The sequence below is a fragment of the Passer montanus genome, unplaced genomic scaffold, assembly GCF_014805655.1.
Source record: "Passer montanus isolate IOZ18808 unplaced genomic scaffold, ASM1480565v1 scaffold37, whole genome shotgun sequence".
In the NCBI taxonomy this organism is placed as follows: domain Eukaryota; kingdom Metazoa; phylum Chordata; class Aves; order Passeriformes; family Passeridae; genus Passer; species Passer montanus.
Genome location: NW_024368485.1, coordinates 872510 through 891039, shown reverse-complemented (window position 1 = coordinate 891039; position 18530 = coordinate 872510). Strand labels below are relative to the sequence as shown.

Below are 18530 nucleotides of genomic sequence, written 5' to 3'. Positions count from 1 at the left end.
TCTGACCACATGACACAAAGCTCCTGACAACAAACAGATGCAGAGCTCAGTGCTGGAGCTTCAGCCAGGTGCTGGGAAAGCTGGGATCAGCCACGGGCACACGGTGCTTTGGGATGTGCTGGTAATTTTCCACGTGTGAAGGGGAAGCAGAGAGCTAATCCCATACACAGCCTGCCTTCTGCAGGCTCAGGACTTGGAACAAACCCTGTGGAGAGGAGGACTGCAGGTGCCAGCTCTCCCTTGTCAAGTGATTGTGTATTTTTGTCCAGTGAGGCCAAAGGGAAAGGAGGGAGCCAAAATTCCCTCTGGGTGTCCTTCGGATATGGAAGGGGAAAATAAAAACAATGTGCTGGCAGAAGCTAAACAAAACATTTTTAATAGCAGGCCATGAAGAAAAATTCATGAGCTACTCTCCATGGCAACATCTAAGTTCTGTCACGTTTGCTGCCTCCACTCTCTCCTCCTTCCCTTTCTCCTCTCCCTCTCCTACCCTTGAGCTCCTGCTGCTCCTGCCCACAGGACCTGGCATTTGCACCAAGGTGTCATCCATGTCCCCTCCTGGCAGAGCTGAATCTGTGGGATTCAGGCTGTTAATTCTAAGAGGGACCAAGTAAGCCTCCTGTTTCCTAAGCTGTCCACTGCTCCTGCTCTTCTTACCCTCAAATTGCTAAAACCACCACTATTGCTATCCACTCTGGCCCCCTTGCACTGTATTTGCAGGGGGCCTGTATGGATACTGGAACAGGGAAAAAACCTTGCCCATCCATGGCTGTTTAATTAAGCTTTATCCTAAAACCTGAGCTTTTAAGATGTTAGTCTAAAACATGCTTATTTCTAGAAAAAAAACCCAACCCAAACCAGGTAATTGCAGCCAGTGCTGACTTACTTCTGTGGCTGAAATGAACCACAAGTGGAAGGATGCAGGGGATGCCCTGACAGGTTGCATGTGAGGGACACCTGAGCCTTGCTGGTGCTGCAGCACTCTGTTGCAGTCTTGTACCTCTACAGTCCTCATATTTCATGGTATCACAGAATCAAGGCTGGAAAACACCTTTAAGGTCATCATGTCCAACCATCCACTTGCCAAGAGAAGCAAGTCCAGCAGTAAGGAGCTGCAGGGTCAGTGACAGCCTGCACACCCTGCTCTTGGCTCTGGCCCAGCCCACGGGAGCAGCACCACGAGTTCCTCAGTGCTCCCAAACTGCTCAGTGGGAGAAGGCCACAGGCTGTCCAGCTGGATGCTGTGCTCCAGGAGTGCAGCTGTAACCCTGTGGACTGATTTTCATCCATTTCTATGAATGGCAAGTGGCTTGGTGTCTTGCTTTGCTTGCTCGGAATGCCTCTGAGGAAAGTGGGTTGGAATTTTCCCCCTGGCAAAGAAGGAGAGCTGGCCACAGAGCCAGGTACTCAGTAAAGGTCAGCTCCCTCCAGGGGACACCCTGCAGCCTCCACTCCTCTACTTTTGCTGCCAGCCAAAGGGGTTCAGTGGTTGCCCCTGCCTGCCCTCACAGCTCTCTGAGGGAGCCATGGAAGAAGAGGCACAGTGGTGACCCTGACAAGAACCCTCCACTCACAAGCAGCAACGACCACAGGGGATGACACAGAGGCACCTCATATGTTTTCCTGAGCCAGCCTTTTCTGTTCAAAGAGCTGCAATAAGCTTGGAGAGGAAGCACTCTTATCTCAGGGGCTTTAGGTGACACACCTGCACTGGCAGATTCTCTGTCGTGCAGCCCAAGCCCCAGTGAGATCCAGCCAGGTGGAGACTGGGGACACTGGTGAGGATTCACACTGGCCAGAACGCTTCCAGGGCATTTGACTTTGCAGCTGTTTCCTCAAGCAATGACACAAACAATTGTCTGCTTCAGCATATCATCATCATCACCATGGGTTTTGATGTGTTGCAACTCCATTTAATCACCTTGTTAACAGAGTCCTTTCCACAGCCCAGCTCTGCCCACCTTTGCAGAGGGGAGAATGGTGCTGAGCATCAGCAGACAGTGCCTTACCCCCTCCTTAAGCAAGGGTTACTGGTTTCCCTCATCATAACCCAAAGGGCTGCAGCTGGCATTGGACTGATGCCAAAGATGAGAGGCTTCCACTCCCAAAATGACTCTTTACAGCTCTAACTGGAGTATAAAAACAAGTTCATGCCACTGGGGAGCCAAGGACGCCTTGAGCAATAGATACCATATTCATTTTTACACCAAGGCAAGGAGTGCAGTCCTTATAACCATTCCTGCACAGCTTTTTCTGACTCACACAAACAGGAGCCTGCACATCTCATGAATTTTCAGCACATCCACAACATCTGCCTCACATACCTGCCAGCACTGTTTAATGACAGCTAATAATCATTTTACTTAAGAAAATTGAAAGCCATGCAGCAGACGTGTCCCCACACAGAGCTCTCCCCTGACACAATACAGGCACAGCTCATCCCCACAAAGCACACACTCATTAATTACATCTCCCTGTGATGATCCAACAGCCCTGCTCCCACAGACACCTCCAGTTTTGTTCCCATCTTTGCCTGTACTTGCCTCCAGCTCCTGAGTTGTGACGTGGCCCTGGTTTTCCTCTCTGGGAGCAGGAAAGGAGGCACCATAACGCTGCCTTATTTACTCACAGCACTCCAGGGGAATGTCTTCAATGATCTCCAGGCTTTCAGGAAGAGGAAGAAATACTCCTCACCCCCTGCCAGGCTTTTGCAGGGTAGGGATCATCATCATCATAGAATCACCATCATCATCTCCACCTGCGGCCCCTGATTGCAGTAATTTGGGTTTCTGCTGTTCCTCCCCCTGTACCAGCTCATCAGATGTGATTTCCTTGCATCAGAGATGCTTTCTTCTGGGAAGTCTCAGGTACCTGGCAGTCAGTGGGAAGCCCACTAAGCTGTCTGCATGCTCAAGTTACTTCCACTGTGGTCCTCAGTGTCCCACCTTCCTCTGGCTCCAGCCAGGCTCCCACTCCTGATGTTCCTGAGAAGGTGCCATCACAGCTGGTCCTCCACACGAAATGTGCCAAGCTGTGTCTGACTAAAGCCCTGGCAGGAGTGCCCAGGATAGGCTTTCTTGTAAAAACAGGAGAGGAAAAACTTCCCTCCTGCAGCTTAAGGTATTCCATAACACATTTCCTTCTGCACTCAGATAACACAGAGGAGACTGTTCAGGACAGGCCATGGTCTTGACCTCATGCCTTTCTCCACCCTGGATGAGTGACTCAAACAGCAGGAAACCAGGGGATCCCTTTCCAGTCTGTGAGGTTTTGCTCTAAAATAGAAAAGTCCAAACTATCCCTCTCATGCTATTTTTCTGTATGCTGTGAGGCCAGGGACCAGCAGGTGATGCTCTTGGGAAGGCCGTGGCTGCCAAGATACCAGCAGACATCAGAGAGGGGACTTCATCCTGCATGACAATGGACCAGAGAGGAGAGAAAGGGCAAAACCCCCTCCTCTGCCCCTTCATTTAATTGTGTTGTTCTGCAGACAACGCATTCCCTTCATGTTTAATGGGTTAAACTGCTGGAAACAAGCAGCAGACTGGTGTGGTCTAAAAATACCCCAGCTGTGCTGACAGCCAAAGCAAGCAGAGGCTCCCAGGGGCTCTTTTTCTATCCCAGCACCATGTGGGTGCCCCAGCTGGCTGACACTGCCCCAAGTGAGGCGAGTCTGAGGAGCAGGATGGGTGTCACAGCCCCTCACAGCCTCGCTGCACGTGGTGCCTTCACCCTCTGCCCCCCAGCTGCTGCAGAAGAGCAATCCTCAGCTCCCAGCCAGCCCTCTGCCCCTGGTACTGCTGGCTTCAGGTGCACCAGGGGATTTGTTCAGCCAGGGTATTGCAAGGGGCTGAACAAACAGACTCATGAAAGACAGGCCAGGACATCTCCATCACCTCCCCTGTGTCCCCAAAGAGGCTGTATTAATTCATGATTTAGAATAATCCCAGATTTCATTGCAGTTTGGGTGTTTTGCATTGGGAAGACTGAGGAAATGCTTGCTATAATTTATGTTATACTGGCATAACTGCATGGGTGTTCAGTTTACATCTGCTTGTGGAGTTGCTGGTTTGTGACTGCTGGTTGCACTCACAACCTGACACCTTTTGGGACTGCTGATTTATTTGGCCAGCATCACCCCAGCAGCTGGCATTCCAGGTTGAGGATTTCCAGACTGTAGGGATTCAAGTGTCTGACTGCCTGGTCAGGGAGGGAAATGGTTTGGTGCCCCAGCTCTGAGGCACCCAGGTGCTTTCAGCAGATACAGCTTGCTTGCCTTCCTTCTCCTCCTCCTCATCTCCACCTCTCTGTTTCCAGATGCAAATAATTCCATATCTGGCAGTGTGTAACCATGATGGCTTCCTAAGGGGAAAACATCTACTTTGGCAAAAGCATTGAAGACTCTTACTACTGCTTCACATTCTCAAGCATGTGTGGAACAGAGGGAAAATGCTTCCATCCTATGGCTGCTGGCACAGCCAAAGTCTTGTGTTCAAAAATGCCAACAAACTCCCAAAGATTGGCTCATCATAAGGAATAAAGAAAATGCACTGGCACTGGAAAAATGAATTGGCTCCTGTGAGTAGGAAAGTGGCCTGAAGAGGAATCAGAAGTCAAGGTTCATGAGATTTTAATCCCAGTTTCTGTATCTATTCCCAGTCCAGAGGAGGACACTTAAGTGCTTTGTTAGCTTTATTCCTTTCTGAATGGGACTAGACTTTAGCTTAGTCACTGTGGTATTTGGGCATTAATTGGCTAATTCAGCACCTTGCTCTAATGATGTAAATATCTTAAAAGCTTCACTGGAAGGATTTGAAGCTGTAGTTTAAGAATTATTGCTCATTTTTGACCTTTCTTTGTAACACATCTTGGAAGAGTTAAAGGTTAGGCAAGAGGGGAAGATTTTCATTTTAAAAAGAGACAGGCATTTCCATTTGGCAAGATTTTGCATCCTGATGGGAAAACATAAACACTCAGTCTCTGATCTAGCCTCAATCCATATTTAATCTCAGAGAGTGCTGTGGTGCAATTTTAAAGACAACACTTTCAGGAAGCAGGAGGGAAATATTCCAGGCTTCCCTCTGCTTTGATAAACTATAAAGGGAAAAAAAGGTGGGTGAAGCAGGGCAAAGATGTCACATAATCTCACACAGGGGACACAGGAGACGTGGAAGACAATGCCACAGAGCAAAAGACAGCTATGGGGAGATTTACAAAACATCCTTTGGGATTATAATGACTTTCCATTTCCTGTCTGCAGATCCTTTTGTTTTTGTGGATAAGGGGATGGAATCCTAGGGTGAAAGCCCGAGGAGGAAGCCCAGGGGTGGTTTTCCTGTGGAAGATGCTGCCCTTGTCCCTGGCAGTGATGCTGTGCTGTAGGGGTGTTCCCCCTGCCCCAGCAGCACTCCCTCACTCCCCTCCATGCCAGCTCTGTGCCCAGCTCTGGCAGGTGCCACACGGAGGGGGTGGCAACAAGAAATCAGATCCAGCCAGCAGCAGGAACACGAGCAGGGCTTTAGGAGCTGTGGAGTGTTAGGAAGACACTGGAACTGAAGCTTGCAGAGAGTGGCAGGATTAAAAATAGGCTTCCAGCCTTCCCCAGCACTTTTGGCATCTCAGCTGCCTGTTATCCTTGTGACCCAGTAAAAAAGAGGCATCAAAGAAATAGATTTTCTCTTCCACCTCCCCAGCAGTGCAGGACAAAATGGTATTTTGCTTCTAAGCAGATGGTTCTGCTCTTTTGGTCTGATAAGATTTACTACAAGGGTGTAAACTGAGTGTTTTGTCCCTGTCTTCAGTCCAACCAAGGGACTCCCACCTTCCCCTGAGTTCAACAAGGCACTATTCATTCACATCTTACAGGCTGTTCACAGGCTTCCATCCTTTAAGAGGAAAAAAAGGCAGTTTTTGTAGAAACCATCACTTTAATTCAAGATACTGATGAAAGAAGGCATTTCACAGAACTGCGTTATCCAATACAATCAACATTGCACCTTGGTTCTTACCTTAGCAATGCTGTATTTGTTTTAGAAAAACCCAAAGACAATTGATGATGCTGAGAGGTGTTGAAATCCGTACTTAGAAAAGGTGCCTGAACCTCCTGGCCAACAGCTCATATTTTAGAGGAGTCAGGAACTGCCTCTTCTGCTCCTTACCCATAGTATTTCTTCATGTTGGTTGTGGGACAGACAAGGCTTCCCTGAGCTGTGAGTTCTAGCCAGCCATGAGCACAACATAGCAGCTAAAAGTAAAAAATCTGCCTTATCCAAGAGTGTAAATTTAGGAAGAATCTTTGTGAAAGGCTGCTGAGGTGTAGGTTTTTGGTTTTTTCCCCAGCTTTAATTTCCATACATCAACAAGATCCTTCATCTGAACATTTTAGGAAGTTTGAAGTGAGTTTGCAAGATTTGTAAGTTGGTCTCAAGCAGAGCCAAGGGCTGCCACACCAGGTCCCCTGGCTCCAGCACTTTAAGAAGTTTAGCTACTTCTGCTTGGTTAAAACATGCCCTCAGGTAGCAGCTTGTGCCTGGGTGTGCAAAAATTGTGCAAAAATTCAGTGCCACTCCTCTTTTTTTTTTTTTTTTTTTTTTTTTTCTGTGTGTGTGTGTCTGCTTCTTCTAGAGCAGTATTTGTGCATAGCAACAGACTGCCAGACCATTAGAGATTCCTAGAGCTAGTCTAGGAATATTGTAAATGCAGGGCCACTGACCAAGGAAGGAATAATGAGGAGGACTCCATATTTTCAGAAGGCTAATTTATTACTTTATGATACTATATTATATTAAAGAATACTATACTACTGTACTAAAGAATACAGAAAGGATACTTACTCAATGCTAAAAAAGATAATAATGGAAACTCCTGACTCTTTCCAGAGTCCTGACACAGCTTGGCCCTCATTGGCCAAAGAGTCAAAACAACTCCCAAAGAATCCAGTGAAACAATCACCTGTGGGTAAACAATCTCCAAACACATTTCACATGAGCACAACACAGGAGCAGCACATGAGATAAGATTTTTTTTTTCCTCTGAGGTTCCTTACTGCTATTACCAGAAAATATCCTTGGAGTCAGATGTCAATTGTTTCCCTCCGTCGGGGGCCCTGATTTTACCACACCCAAGGTGTGCTTTTTCCACCTGTCAGAACCCAGGACATCCCTCTGGGTGCCCTGGATGGCTCCAGCCTCTGGCAGGGGGCTCGGGAATCCTGGCAGGAAGCCAAAGACACTTGGAAATTCGATCTCAACCCAGGGAGCAAATTACCAACCTTGTATGAAGAATTACAAGTCACAAAAAGTTTAAGTAGAATGATAATGGATTTAGCACAGGGTGAAAAGTGGAATTTTGAGGATTTTTACTGTAGGGGTCTAGGAGTCAAGATGGAGGGATTTGGGCATTGTCCTGTCCTTCTTCCTTCTTCTTCCTAGACTCCATCTTCTGTGTGATGTTGGCACTTTTGGATTGGTTTAGGGTAGAAGTAGACTGTCTAACACAGGTGATAGGTATTGGAAAATAATGGTAAATAAAGTACACGTAGTTTGTAGTATTAAATTTTGGCACCAGCACCACCAGTGTGCCTTGGACAGACCTGCTAGACAGAGCTTTGCGGGTCAGGAAAAGAATGTATTAGATAAGAGAAAATAAACAACCTTGAAAACCAGAGCCAAGGAATTCCAAATCCTTCTTCGACCATTGGGCTGGGAAAAAAGGATTTTCGAGGTCATCCTGACCGCAGAAAACCCGAGATCCACCCTGCTCTTCAGGCAGAGGAAGCGAGGTGCTCAGGGGGCAGTGAGGAGCAGGAGGTGGTGCCGTGGCTCTGACGGGGTGCTGTGCTGCTGTGTGTCCCCAGGAACGTTCGTGTCGGCCTTCACGGTGCTCTGCGGGGCGCGCACCGACCTCCCGGACCGGCACATGTGCTGCGTCTTCTGGCTCAACATCGCCGCCGCCCTCATCCAGATCCTCACGGCCATCGTCATGGTGGGCTGGATCATGAGCATATTCTGGGGCATGGACATGGTCATCCTTGCAAGTAAGTGCTGGGAGCTCGCCCTCCTGACTTCTCCTCTCCGCGGCTCAGACAATGTCCCTGCGAGCCACTGGGCTGCACCCTAGGGAGGAAGAGCCACGGGATGGGCTCTGCAAGTCCATGGGAAATGCAGTAGGCAGAGAAATTGCTGGGAGGCAGTGGGAATGGACTCTGTGGCATAGCTGGGGGAGTCTCCCATCCCACCGCATGGGGTCAGGAACTTCCCTGTATGAAATGAAAGGGGGAGCTCTGTGAACTCTGCTGTCTGGAGCCCTTCTACCCTGGACACATCTATTTGAAGCAAGAAAACCCTTTCTCCCTAAATCTGTGGTTAGTGAGAACTTCTTGCTAGGCCAGTTCTGTTCCCAGTGCATCTGTCCCCAGAAAAGCTCTGGGCACCTCCTGGACCCTCCTCTCCCTCCCCAGGATACATTTACCCATTGTTTTGGAGTATTTTTCATGTTTCAGCCCAAGTTCTGAGGCTGAGCCAGAAGTGTTTTGCTGCTCCTAGAACAACATCCCATAAGTTGCCTTTGAGTTGACTAAAACATTAGCTTAAGGAAAGAAGAATCCTTTTTCAATGTTAATAATTGAAGTCACAAGTTAGTAGATATTACCAATCCAGAAGACAGGCTCTGTAACTTTCATCTGGTAGAGGCTTTCACTGGTGTAAAAGTTGTATCATATCTCCCATATCCTGGTGTAGAGGATGGAGGTGACAGCCTCATCTCACCTCCAAAGCCAGAAGCAACACAGAGCTCAGGGTGCTGGTGGCATCTGCAAGACCCCACTCCCTTTCCAGAGGCTGGTGGGCAAGCCCTCAAACCAAACAGGTCTGAGACCTTTCAGGCTGACAGGACAGGCAGTTCCCAAAGCAAGCCCTTCTCCCAGAGACCAGCTTTTGCCTTTTGGTTTGAAGAGGCTCCACTTTGTCATCTCTGCTGATGACATCTGTGGCTGCATGGCAGAGGGGGAGAGAGGATCTCAGGAAGTTGCCAGAAACCTTCCCAAAGACAAAATGGATGAAATTGAAAAAAAAAAAAAAAGCATGCAGGAAACCAGTGCACATTTTCAGCTGCAAACCACCTGCTAATTTTTGAGCCAGTTCAGTTAAGGCAGTCCCCATGCAGAGCAAATGATGGATATTAAAAGCCTGAACATGTTCAAAGCAAAATCTTTCCTCAGAATGAAGGCAGTACTGCTCTCTGCTTTACCCTGCAAGCCACTTGCACGTTTCCTTCCAGATGTACCTGCAGAGCAGGTTATTTCTGAGGCTAAACTGTGAACTGGTGTACACGTGTGATGTGTCTTCAAGAATCTGCCAGATTTGTGTGTAGTGCCATAAGTGCATGTTCATAACCATCAACCCTTGTGCTCTTCCTCTGCGGGGCAGCCCCTGGGTGCAGGTCAGTGTCTGGCAGGACCCCACTCTGCAGGTGTGGGGAGAGCCAGGAAAGCATCTGTCCTGGCAAAGAGCCACCACTGAACCTGTGACTTGCTTTGCTCCAAAGCCCTGCTCTCCAGCTAGAGGGTCTTACTGGGAGGTTCTTCTCCAGTTTCACTGTTGGGGGAAAACCATACAGCTTGGAAGTGTCTCCAAAACACTCCTTCCCACACCTGGCTGGATTCCACCAGTTTGGGAGGCAGAGGATGGATGAGTAACATGTGGTGGGAATGCTCAGGGCAAGAGGTCCCCAAGCACAGCAGCAGTATTTCCTCTGGTGGTGGTAGAGAATGGCAAGAGGAGTCAACGTGTCTTATGTTTTACCAGTGGCATCTGACAAGCTGCAGCCCTTGGCAGTTTCTTGCCATCTCATTAAATAGCTGATTTTAAGTTTACTTGCCATGCAGAGAAAGTGGTGGCTAAATGCAGCAGCTCTGGGTTGATGGAAAAGAAAAACCTTGATTGAAACAAAGAATTAAGTGACTGGTTGCTCTTACCTGTATTAAACAGCCCTGTCAGACCCAAAGTGGTAAGAACTTCACTGGTTCTTGTTACCATATTTGAAAGGAAAAATAATAACTTAAGAAGGAAACAACGTTTATAATGCAAGAAATAAGGCATTTCATTTAAGAACACTGCCAGTTTGCTTTGGTTGGGTTTTGTTTGCATGCAAACCATTGGATGCACTGAACAGAAACCGTACACCACTGCAACTTGAATCTGGCTGCAGATGGGAAATAGCTAAAAAAGTATGAAACTACTGCCCACCTCTAGTCCCCTTGCCTTGGAATGGTCAATCCTATGTGTCCCTGTGAGGGTGCCAGGCTGTTTGGATGGGCTAAAGGCAGGACACAGCAGGTCCTGTCTAAGCTGGTGAGGGCCAGCAGTGAGGGTGAGGGTGGGAAGGAGCTGAGGGCCAGAAACTCAGCTCAGGCTTTCCCTAAGGGATAATCACCTCACACCCTGTACCTGGGCCTGTCTCTCTGTTAGCTGGTAGAGACTTGGGAGGGAGTTAGAACCACAGAATCATAAAATCACTGAGGTTGGAGAAAACCTCCAAAATCATTGAGTCCAAGTCAAGCCATCACCATCGTGTCCACCACTGAGCCATGTTCCCCAAGTGCCACATCCACATGCCTTTTGAACAGGAGACTCCTTCCAGCTTTTCATCTTCTAGTACTATTTCCCAGGCATGGAAAGGGGGAGTCTGGTCTGAGGATAATGGCATACTGTCCTTAATGAGGGAAAAAGGAGAAGAATTACAGGCCAATCAGGTATGCTTCAGTTCCTGGAAGAAGTAATCAAGTAAGTGACTCGCATGCGTTTAGAAAATAAAAAACACCCCCACAAAGTCACCGTGGCTCTGTCCAGAGGGAGCTGTGAGGAATCAGCTTGATTCCCTTCCATGGCAGAGGAATTAATTTCGTGTGAGGTGGCAGCAGTCAGCCATCCCTCCTAACCTTCAGATGCTGACCCCGTCTCACACAGCGTTCCTACCCGCAAGCCAGGGGGACGTGACCTGAGTGAAAATGCACTTGAGGACTTTCCTCTAAATGGATTTTCCTGAGCTGGGAAGAGATAAAGAGAGGTGTGTTGAAAGGTCCCTCCTGAATGCAGCTCTGCTCAGTGTTTTCATTTGTGGCTTGAGGATGGGCTGGAGAGGAGGCTCTCAGCTGCACACCAGCACTGGCTGTGAGCGCGGCAGGCACAGCGAGGGCAGTGCCCAGATCCACACCAACCAAAGAAATGTTCTGGAAACAGAAAGTGCTACTGAGCAGGGACAAGTCCAGGGTTCTACAGAAAGACTAATGAACTGCATAAATATACACTACGGAACAACTTGTTTTTCAGGGAAGGACGTGGTGGCTGCAGTGAGTCACAAGCGGCACAGGGGGAACATTGCTGCAGAGGGAACGAACACCACACAGGCAGGTGGGAGCAGGGCTTGGAGGGCTTTTGCTGATCCCATCACCTTTCTCTGCATGCATAAAGCTGTGGTGAGGCTTGTGGCCAGCTTTGGAGGCTGTACTTTAAGTGGAAAACCTGGAGAGAGTCCAGAGAACCGTAAGATGGTAGGCGTGCTGATGATGAAGGTGTTCAGTGGGCTAGTAAATGTGAGAGGGCAGCAGTTCCGCCTAAGACAGACTTGAATAACACCAGAAAGGATCTGTGTGGAAATTAGAGGATGTTTTTCCTCCAGTAAGGTCAAAATGCTGCAGAGGTGGCATGGTAGGATCTGCTCTCTCTGTCCCTGGAAGACTCCAAGAGTGGACAGACCCATGTCTGTCAGGGACAAGGTGGGACACAGCAAGAGACTGACTAACCTGGGGGTCCTGTCCAATCCTCATCTCCTCTAGGGTGCCCTTTAGCAGGATAATATCCCAGAAGGAAGATAAATTGAATGCAGTTTTGCTGTCACATTTAATTACTTTTGGCAGCACCACAGCACAGGGCATTTTCTCTGCTAATTTAAACGAACTGCCAGCTGGCCCCGCTGGCCATCAGAGATATCTTCTTTAAGGAGCCAGATGGCTTTAGGAACTATCCTCTGCTGTACCTGCTCTCTGAAGGCAAAGGTAGAATTAGGGGGCACTTAATTCTTCTGCCAAAAAATGTCTGGGCACTGCTGCTGCAGTGTGTTCTCCTGGAACCCCTCGCCAGCTCTGTGGGGACGATGCACAGAGCTGAGGCAAACCACAGCTAATTAGCTGGCCAAAGCCAACTGCAAAACAAGCCTCCTAAGGCTTTCTAGGCAAAGCTCCCTCAGCTACAGACACACTTTGTCCCCAGCCCACATCTTCATCAGCCCACTGTGAGAATGAACTTTCCAGGAAGTCCCTGCCTGCTCAGAGCCGGGTAGAAAAGGTTGTGTGCTATTTCTTGACAGAGAAATAACATAGTAATGTCACACTGACGTGGCACAGGGGACACAAGTCAGGGACTGTTTGTCCAGGCATTGTTTTGCCTCTGCTGAATGCAGCCAAGAAGTCAAGCCTGGTTTCTGAAGGAAGCCCTCCCTCTCCTCTCGGCCTCTGAATGAATGATGTGCTTGGCTGCACCATCGCTTCGGCTTCACTGGATGGAGACTCCGGCTGCCTCTCGGGGCTGATGGCCAGCCAGCAGTGAGAACTCACCTGTAATCATGCCATCCTCGTCACTTCTTTGCTAATTACTCTGTTCAGACCCTGCCAGAAGCAGCAGCAGATGATTGCACAGTCACTATATGCTCGGGCTCTGAGGGAAAGCATCACCGAGCCTCTCTGCTCTGCAGGGCCCTGCTGGGGCAGGTAACACTGCTCTCCTGGGAAGGAAAGGGGAGCAGGAGTCCCAAACCAACCAGTAACCCTTCGAGAGATAAAGAAAATTCCAAGGACAAATTGCCTGCTTGGACTTACTACACTTAAACAAAACATCTAAAAAGGGCTGTCCCCCAAACTAGGCCTGAGGAAAGTAGTTAAAAATACCCTTTTTTGCAGTTTCCTACCAAATGCAGCAGTGGGGCAAGTTCTTAACACATTTTAGAAATGTTAAATAGCCCCAGTGTTTGCAGCACCCAGACAGGCTGAGGCATGCTGTGGTTGTGAGTTACATGTGGGCACAAGCAAACAGAGCAGGGAAGCTGCCAAAAACTCTTCAGGTGTAGTTTTCCCAACTCTGGGACTGTGAATGGTATGCCATGAGCCCTTTGGTACACTGTGGTGTCTTGTTTGATGCCTTCCTTCAGCGGCTCCCCTTCAGTCCAACCCATGAAATGCCAGTGGCACAGAGGAGAGAGTTTCTGGGAGCATTGCTCAGAGGTGTTAGCCCATCCAGCCTGTTCTGCCTGGGGCTGAAAAAGCAAATGAGGATTCCCCCATCATCTTTAAACAAGAGTCCCAAATGAAATTATCCACATCAAGTACAAGGATTTAAAGAAATGTTTAGCCCTGGTGTGAATGTCTGATGGTAGAGCAGCTGTTCTCTGTTTACTCTGCAGCCTCAGTTTGTTCATTCTCTTCTGGTTCTCCATGTGTTTCAGATATATCATCTACAGTCACATTTCTCCCTCTCTCTTTCTTTCATGTTCCTTTGCCTCCTTTTGTTCACCATCAAAGTCTCACAAGGTAAGTTTGTTTCTGTTCTTCCTCCTCCTCCTCCTCCTCCTCACATTCCAAGGCAGTTTCCCATGGAGAGCAGCGAGCATCGGTGGGGGCCGCACACCTGGAATTCACTTTGGCCAGCGCTGCCCACTCCCAGCCCAAGTCCAGCCGTGTGCCTTTACATGTGTGTGTCCGACTGTGTCTGTGTCTGTCCCGTGGCTGCACAGCCCCAGGGATGCTGAAAATCCTCACACGGCATTGAAATGCCCCTCGGGATGCCCCAAGGGCGCCCTTGGAGCAGAGCAGGAATTTCAGCATTGAGAGCATCCTGAAGCCACCCTCAGCATGAACCCAGCCCCAGAAGGACAGCCTGTGCACAGGCTGGGTTCCTTTTGCCTCAATCTTACATGCAATGGTTTACAGAAGTGCAATTTCAAGTAAACTCGATTAAATCAGTGACTTTGTGCACAAGCCCACTTAATCCTGAACCCAGAGCTGTCTGTTTTACAAAACTGCACCTCAATTTTATTGCAGGCATATTAATGTAAAGCTGCTTCATACAGAACAGCTAGTCCTATGCAAGAAATGCAATAACTATTTTCACATATAAACTATTTGATAAGTCTGAAGTGTTGTAATAAACAAGTTTAGCATAGGACAGGTCATTTTTTGGCTTATGGTCATGTGAAGAGACAGGCTTGGCCGCTGTAACTTCCTTCCAGCCAGTTTTAACAGTGACAGCCAGACTGAAAGGATTTCTCAATCTTAATTTCCTTATATCTCAATAAAAGGCATGGCTGTACAAGTAGGCGACTCTTACTTTAGCTAAAGATTTAAGAGCGGCCTGACTTTTCTGGTCCATAGGATTATTTGTTTGTTTTTTTTTTAACTCCGCTCACTAAACAAATTAAACCAATGCCATAGACAAGCCCAAATTACAGTTTCCAGCCAGCTCACCTTGCCTTCAGAGCTGACTCACACTTAAAACATAAATGCATGTGAAATCATCATTTTGCCCCCTAGTAAAAGCTGTTTGAAAGAGATGAGAGTCTTTCTGTTCAGCTGCACACAATAGGCAGAAATTCAGTTAAGTGTCATTATTCTGTCCCCTGTGCTTGTTTAGCAGCAGGAGATCCAGGCTGCCAAACCTGGGAGAATGTGTGGGTTTTTTCCAAAGTACAGCAAAGTTCATTCGCTGGAGTCAATTCTTAGTTCAGCAAAAAGTCCATTAAAGATAGGGGTTCTGGCACCTGCTGGTATTTTATGTTCAGTTTTTGTAAGGGACTTTAAAAAGCCTAACATAAGGGTTAGAAAGAATATTACAAAGCATAAATGGAAAAGTGTTTGAAAAGTTAAGCATTCTTCTGAGATATAAAATTTCAGACTTCTTTGAAATTCAAAACATAAAAATGACAGGCTACTTATGTTAGTTAAGCTAAGAAAAAAACCCTCCAGATTTAAAAAAGTTTTTTAGTTGAAAGATATTCACTGTGGCAGGCACTGCAAGTAAGGGCTGTTTGCTTCTTTAATAAGAAGATTTTTTTGCATTGATACAGTCAGAATAACAAGGAAAGAGTCTTGAAAGGAAAGTGAGGAAAACTTCTGGCGCATTCATTGCAACCGCTTAGGAAAGTGTTAAAAAATCCAGTATTTTTCTCATCATTCTGTACTAGCACAGGAGCTGCAGGGGCTCTGCTATTGCCCTTCCCTGCCCTAGCCCTGCCAGGGGATGAAGCTGTCCCCCGTGGGATTTGCAGCCTGTGTGCAGGACAGTAAATGGTCTGGGGCCCCAGGAGCCCACGGAGCTGTGACAAGCAGCAGAACAGGCTGTTTGAGCCCTTGGAACATCCATGTGGCTGCACACAGTGGGGACCCCAAGGGCTTTGCTGTCTTGGTTGGGAAGTGCATCAACCTCATGGCCACAGGAAGAGGAAAGGGTGTGAAGGAACAGGGATCCTGGCAGTTTCCTTGGTTTTGCTGCTGAAAAGATTGGTTTCCTCCAGGCCCACTGGATGGCTGCTGTGCCCTAACAAAAGCAGCTGTAATTCTGCTGGGCTGGAGTAAAGCAAGTGCAGAACCAGGCAGTGAGGATATCATTAGAGGCATCCCAAGATCTGTGTTTGACACTTCATCCTGTGAGTCAAGGCATTCTTCTTCTCCTCCAAGACGTGTTTGCTCACCTGTGCAAATTGGTTGCTGCTGGGGAGTGCTGTCAGCAAAAGCCAGCAGGGGAACACAAAGATGGATAGAGGAAACCAAACTCCTCCTACCTGGCAGTGCTCTGGGAGGATGAGGTTCAAGCACAAGTAGATCCCAAGGAGAGAGGTGTGTGGGATGCACGACCTACCAGGGCAGGGCTTAGGAACAGCCGTGCCTCTGGAGCAGGATAAAAGAGCATCCATTTCCCCTTCACTGCAGGAAAACACACTCCATAAAAACTGTAGGTTATTGGGCTGGAATTGGTGACCACTGGTACCTGCTGTGCTCTTACAATCTTGTATTGGTTTTGAAAGACAGGTGTGTGCTAAGGAAGGTAGGAGCCTCCCCTGAAATGGAAAATGTAAACTCCCCCCTCTGAATTGCTATAAATTTTAAGTTAAGGGGCTCTCAGGCAAAAAATATGGGAGCAGGAATAACAGTTCTTTACCAATGAAGAAAATTTAAAAAAATAAAATAAACAATGCAGTAAACTAAAACAACACTGACAGAGTCAGAACACAACCTGACACCCTGTTGGTCAGGGTGTTGGTAGCAGTCCAATTGGAATTGTGGCTGCAGACCTCCTGGAGTGTCAGGTGTGGCTCTGTTGGAGCAGGAATCCTGTAGAAGGGTATAGTCTTCCTCTGAAGATCCAGTGGAAGAAAGCAGCTGTTCCATTGGGAAAATCCAGTGGAGAAAGCAGTGCTGGTGTTCCAAAATCTCCAGATTATATCTGGGTAGGAATGCTTGGCTCTTCCCTCTGGGTGGAGCATCTCCCAGTGGGATGCTGCAGTTCTTATCAGTCATGCAGTGACATTCAATAGCCCGTTATCAGCAGATGTCTCCCAGGAGGGAGGAATAGTTGTGGAAGAGATAAGGAGAACTTGCCACTGAACAGAAGACAACTGCCATAGATGGCAAACAGAATACAATTTGCTTGACAATCCAGGACAAATCTCTTCAAGCAGAGGTGCCTGTGCCAGGCTGGTGGCAGGCAGGTGCCAGAGCAGCAGGGCTGGCTGCCAGCATCCACATGGCTGTGCCCAGGAAGGAGGAAGCACCTGGCAGCTGTTGGCTAAAGCAGGGCAGGGGCTGCCCTGGGCAGCCTGGCCACGAGGTAGAATGTGGCAGCCCCCCTGATTTCCCACAGTTTTGGGGTTTTTTGCCATTCCTCGTGGCTTGCTTGAGCCTCACCGAGGGTCCTCATTTGGAATTAACTCTAATCATGTTCCCTTCCCCTCCCTCCTCACAGGCTACAAGGAGCAGGGGATCCCACAGCAGCTGTAGTGGCTGGGACAAGTATGGTCAGAGAAACACGGCGAGAGATTTCCTTTGGCAGCCGTGGGCCACGGACCTTTTGATTACCCTTTGTCTCTCTTCTTGTCCCCTTTGTTTTGTCTCGCTGTGTCTGCCCGGTCCTCGTGCCCGTCCAGCGGAGCGGAGATGCAGAGCAGCCGGCGCAGACCTGCACTGACGGCCCCGAGCAGCGGAGATGAGGCAAGCACGGCTGGCCTTGGACTGGTCCCGGCCACCAGGAGGTGGGCGGCCCACGAGGAGGACAGCAGGACGAGGGTGCCAGGACAAGGAAACGCCCTTGGCAAAGGTGGCACCTGGGCAGGCAGCTGAACCAAGGGAGGGGGAGATCCTGCCTTCCCTCTGCTCCCAGGGGGAGGTCGCTGAAGATGTTTTGCCTCCTTTTTATGCTCGCTGTTAAAGGATGCTGGCTGTGAACACCAAATGCCAAGGAGCTGTTCATAGATACACGTACAGGATGTAAAAGAAAACCAGTGGTACTTTCTTCCTGCCCTGAGATTCCATCCGTGACTGCTCTGCAGTAGTGGAGGGTCCAACCCAGCCCCCTCTGCTGCCTGTGTAGATATGGTGTTCACTGAAGCTCTGTCCCTGCAGATGTCTTGAGAAACGTGCTTGCTGTAAATTGTATTGTACCGCTGAAGTGACCGGGGCCATGCCCTGCTTCCACCCGCTGCCACCACGCAAAGCCCAGAGCTCCCACCAGCCCAGGGGACACTTTTCCTAGCACAGCACTGGTGTCCTGCAGCACCTTGCCTCTAGGGCAGCAAGTACTGCCCAAGCCTCTCATATAAAACGATACTGGGGGAGACAAAGAACATTTCCTGTCCCTGAAAGGGACTTGCTGGCAGTGTCTCCATACTTTGGAAACGGACCCCCTTGGAGCATGACGAGTGCTCCTGGCTGAAGCAGCATCCCAGCTCTGATTCCCCAGGTAAGTATCCAAAATTCCAGGATCTCCACCAGGTACTAGACAGGTGCTTGGGAGCTGTTGTGCTTGGAAGGCCCGTGGCCAAACAGGGGAGCTGTGATTTCATTGTTTGAACACCATGTGCAGAGTTGCAGTGGCTGCAGGTGGAATGATCCCTCTGACCGCAGCAGGGTGAGAGGAGCTCGGCTTGGGGCCAGCACCTGGATGCTCTTCCTCTCCAAAAAGATGGCAGGAGGAGCCCTGCTGAAAGAGGGCAAAGCCAGGCTGCTCACATGCAGGGAGGGCCCTTCCAGCCAGAGGAGTTTCACACAAACCCTCTGCCAAGCGTGGCAGAGCTGAGACCCACTCCCAGCCCACTGCTCCTGCCAGGAGGCACATGGTGGGAAAGGGATGGCAGCAAACCCCACTGCCCTGCAAGTGTCCAGCCTCTCCTGGTATGATGGTCTCCTTTTAACAAAAGTTTTTATTTTTCATGCAGTACAGGTCCTGTCAGCTAAAATATTTCCTGTTGTAAAGAGAGCTGGGGTGTCAAAA

General features: G+C 48.8%; 1 protein-coding gene across 4 annotated transcripts in view; it reads left to right on the top strand.

Moving 5' to 3' along the window:
- Positions 1-18530, top strand: part of STUM (stum, mechanosensory transduction mediator homolog) — a 49031-nt gene that overhangs the window by 25487 nt on the left and 5014 nt on the right. The window contains exons 2-4 of one of the 4 annotated variants that reach the window (XM_039717063.1): positions 7856-8035; positions 13571-13579; positions 17188-17999. In XM_039717063.1, coding sequence (XP_039572997.1) covers positions 7856-8035; positions 13571-13579; positions 17188-17228 — 230 coding nt within the window. In that variant the 3' untranslated portion in view covers positions 17229-17999. Of the gene's footprint in view, positions 1-7855; positions 8036-13570; positions 13580-17006; positions 18000-18530 lie in introns of all 4 variants that reach the window. The other 3 variants (XM_039717064.1, XM_039717065.1, XM_039717066.1) reach the window with 3 other exon arrangements.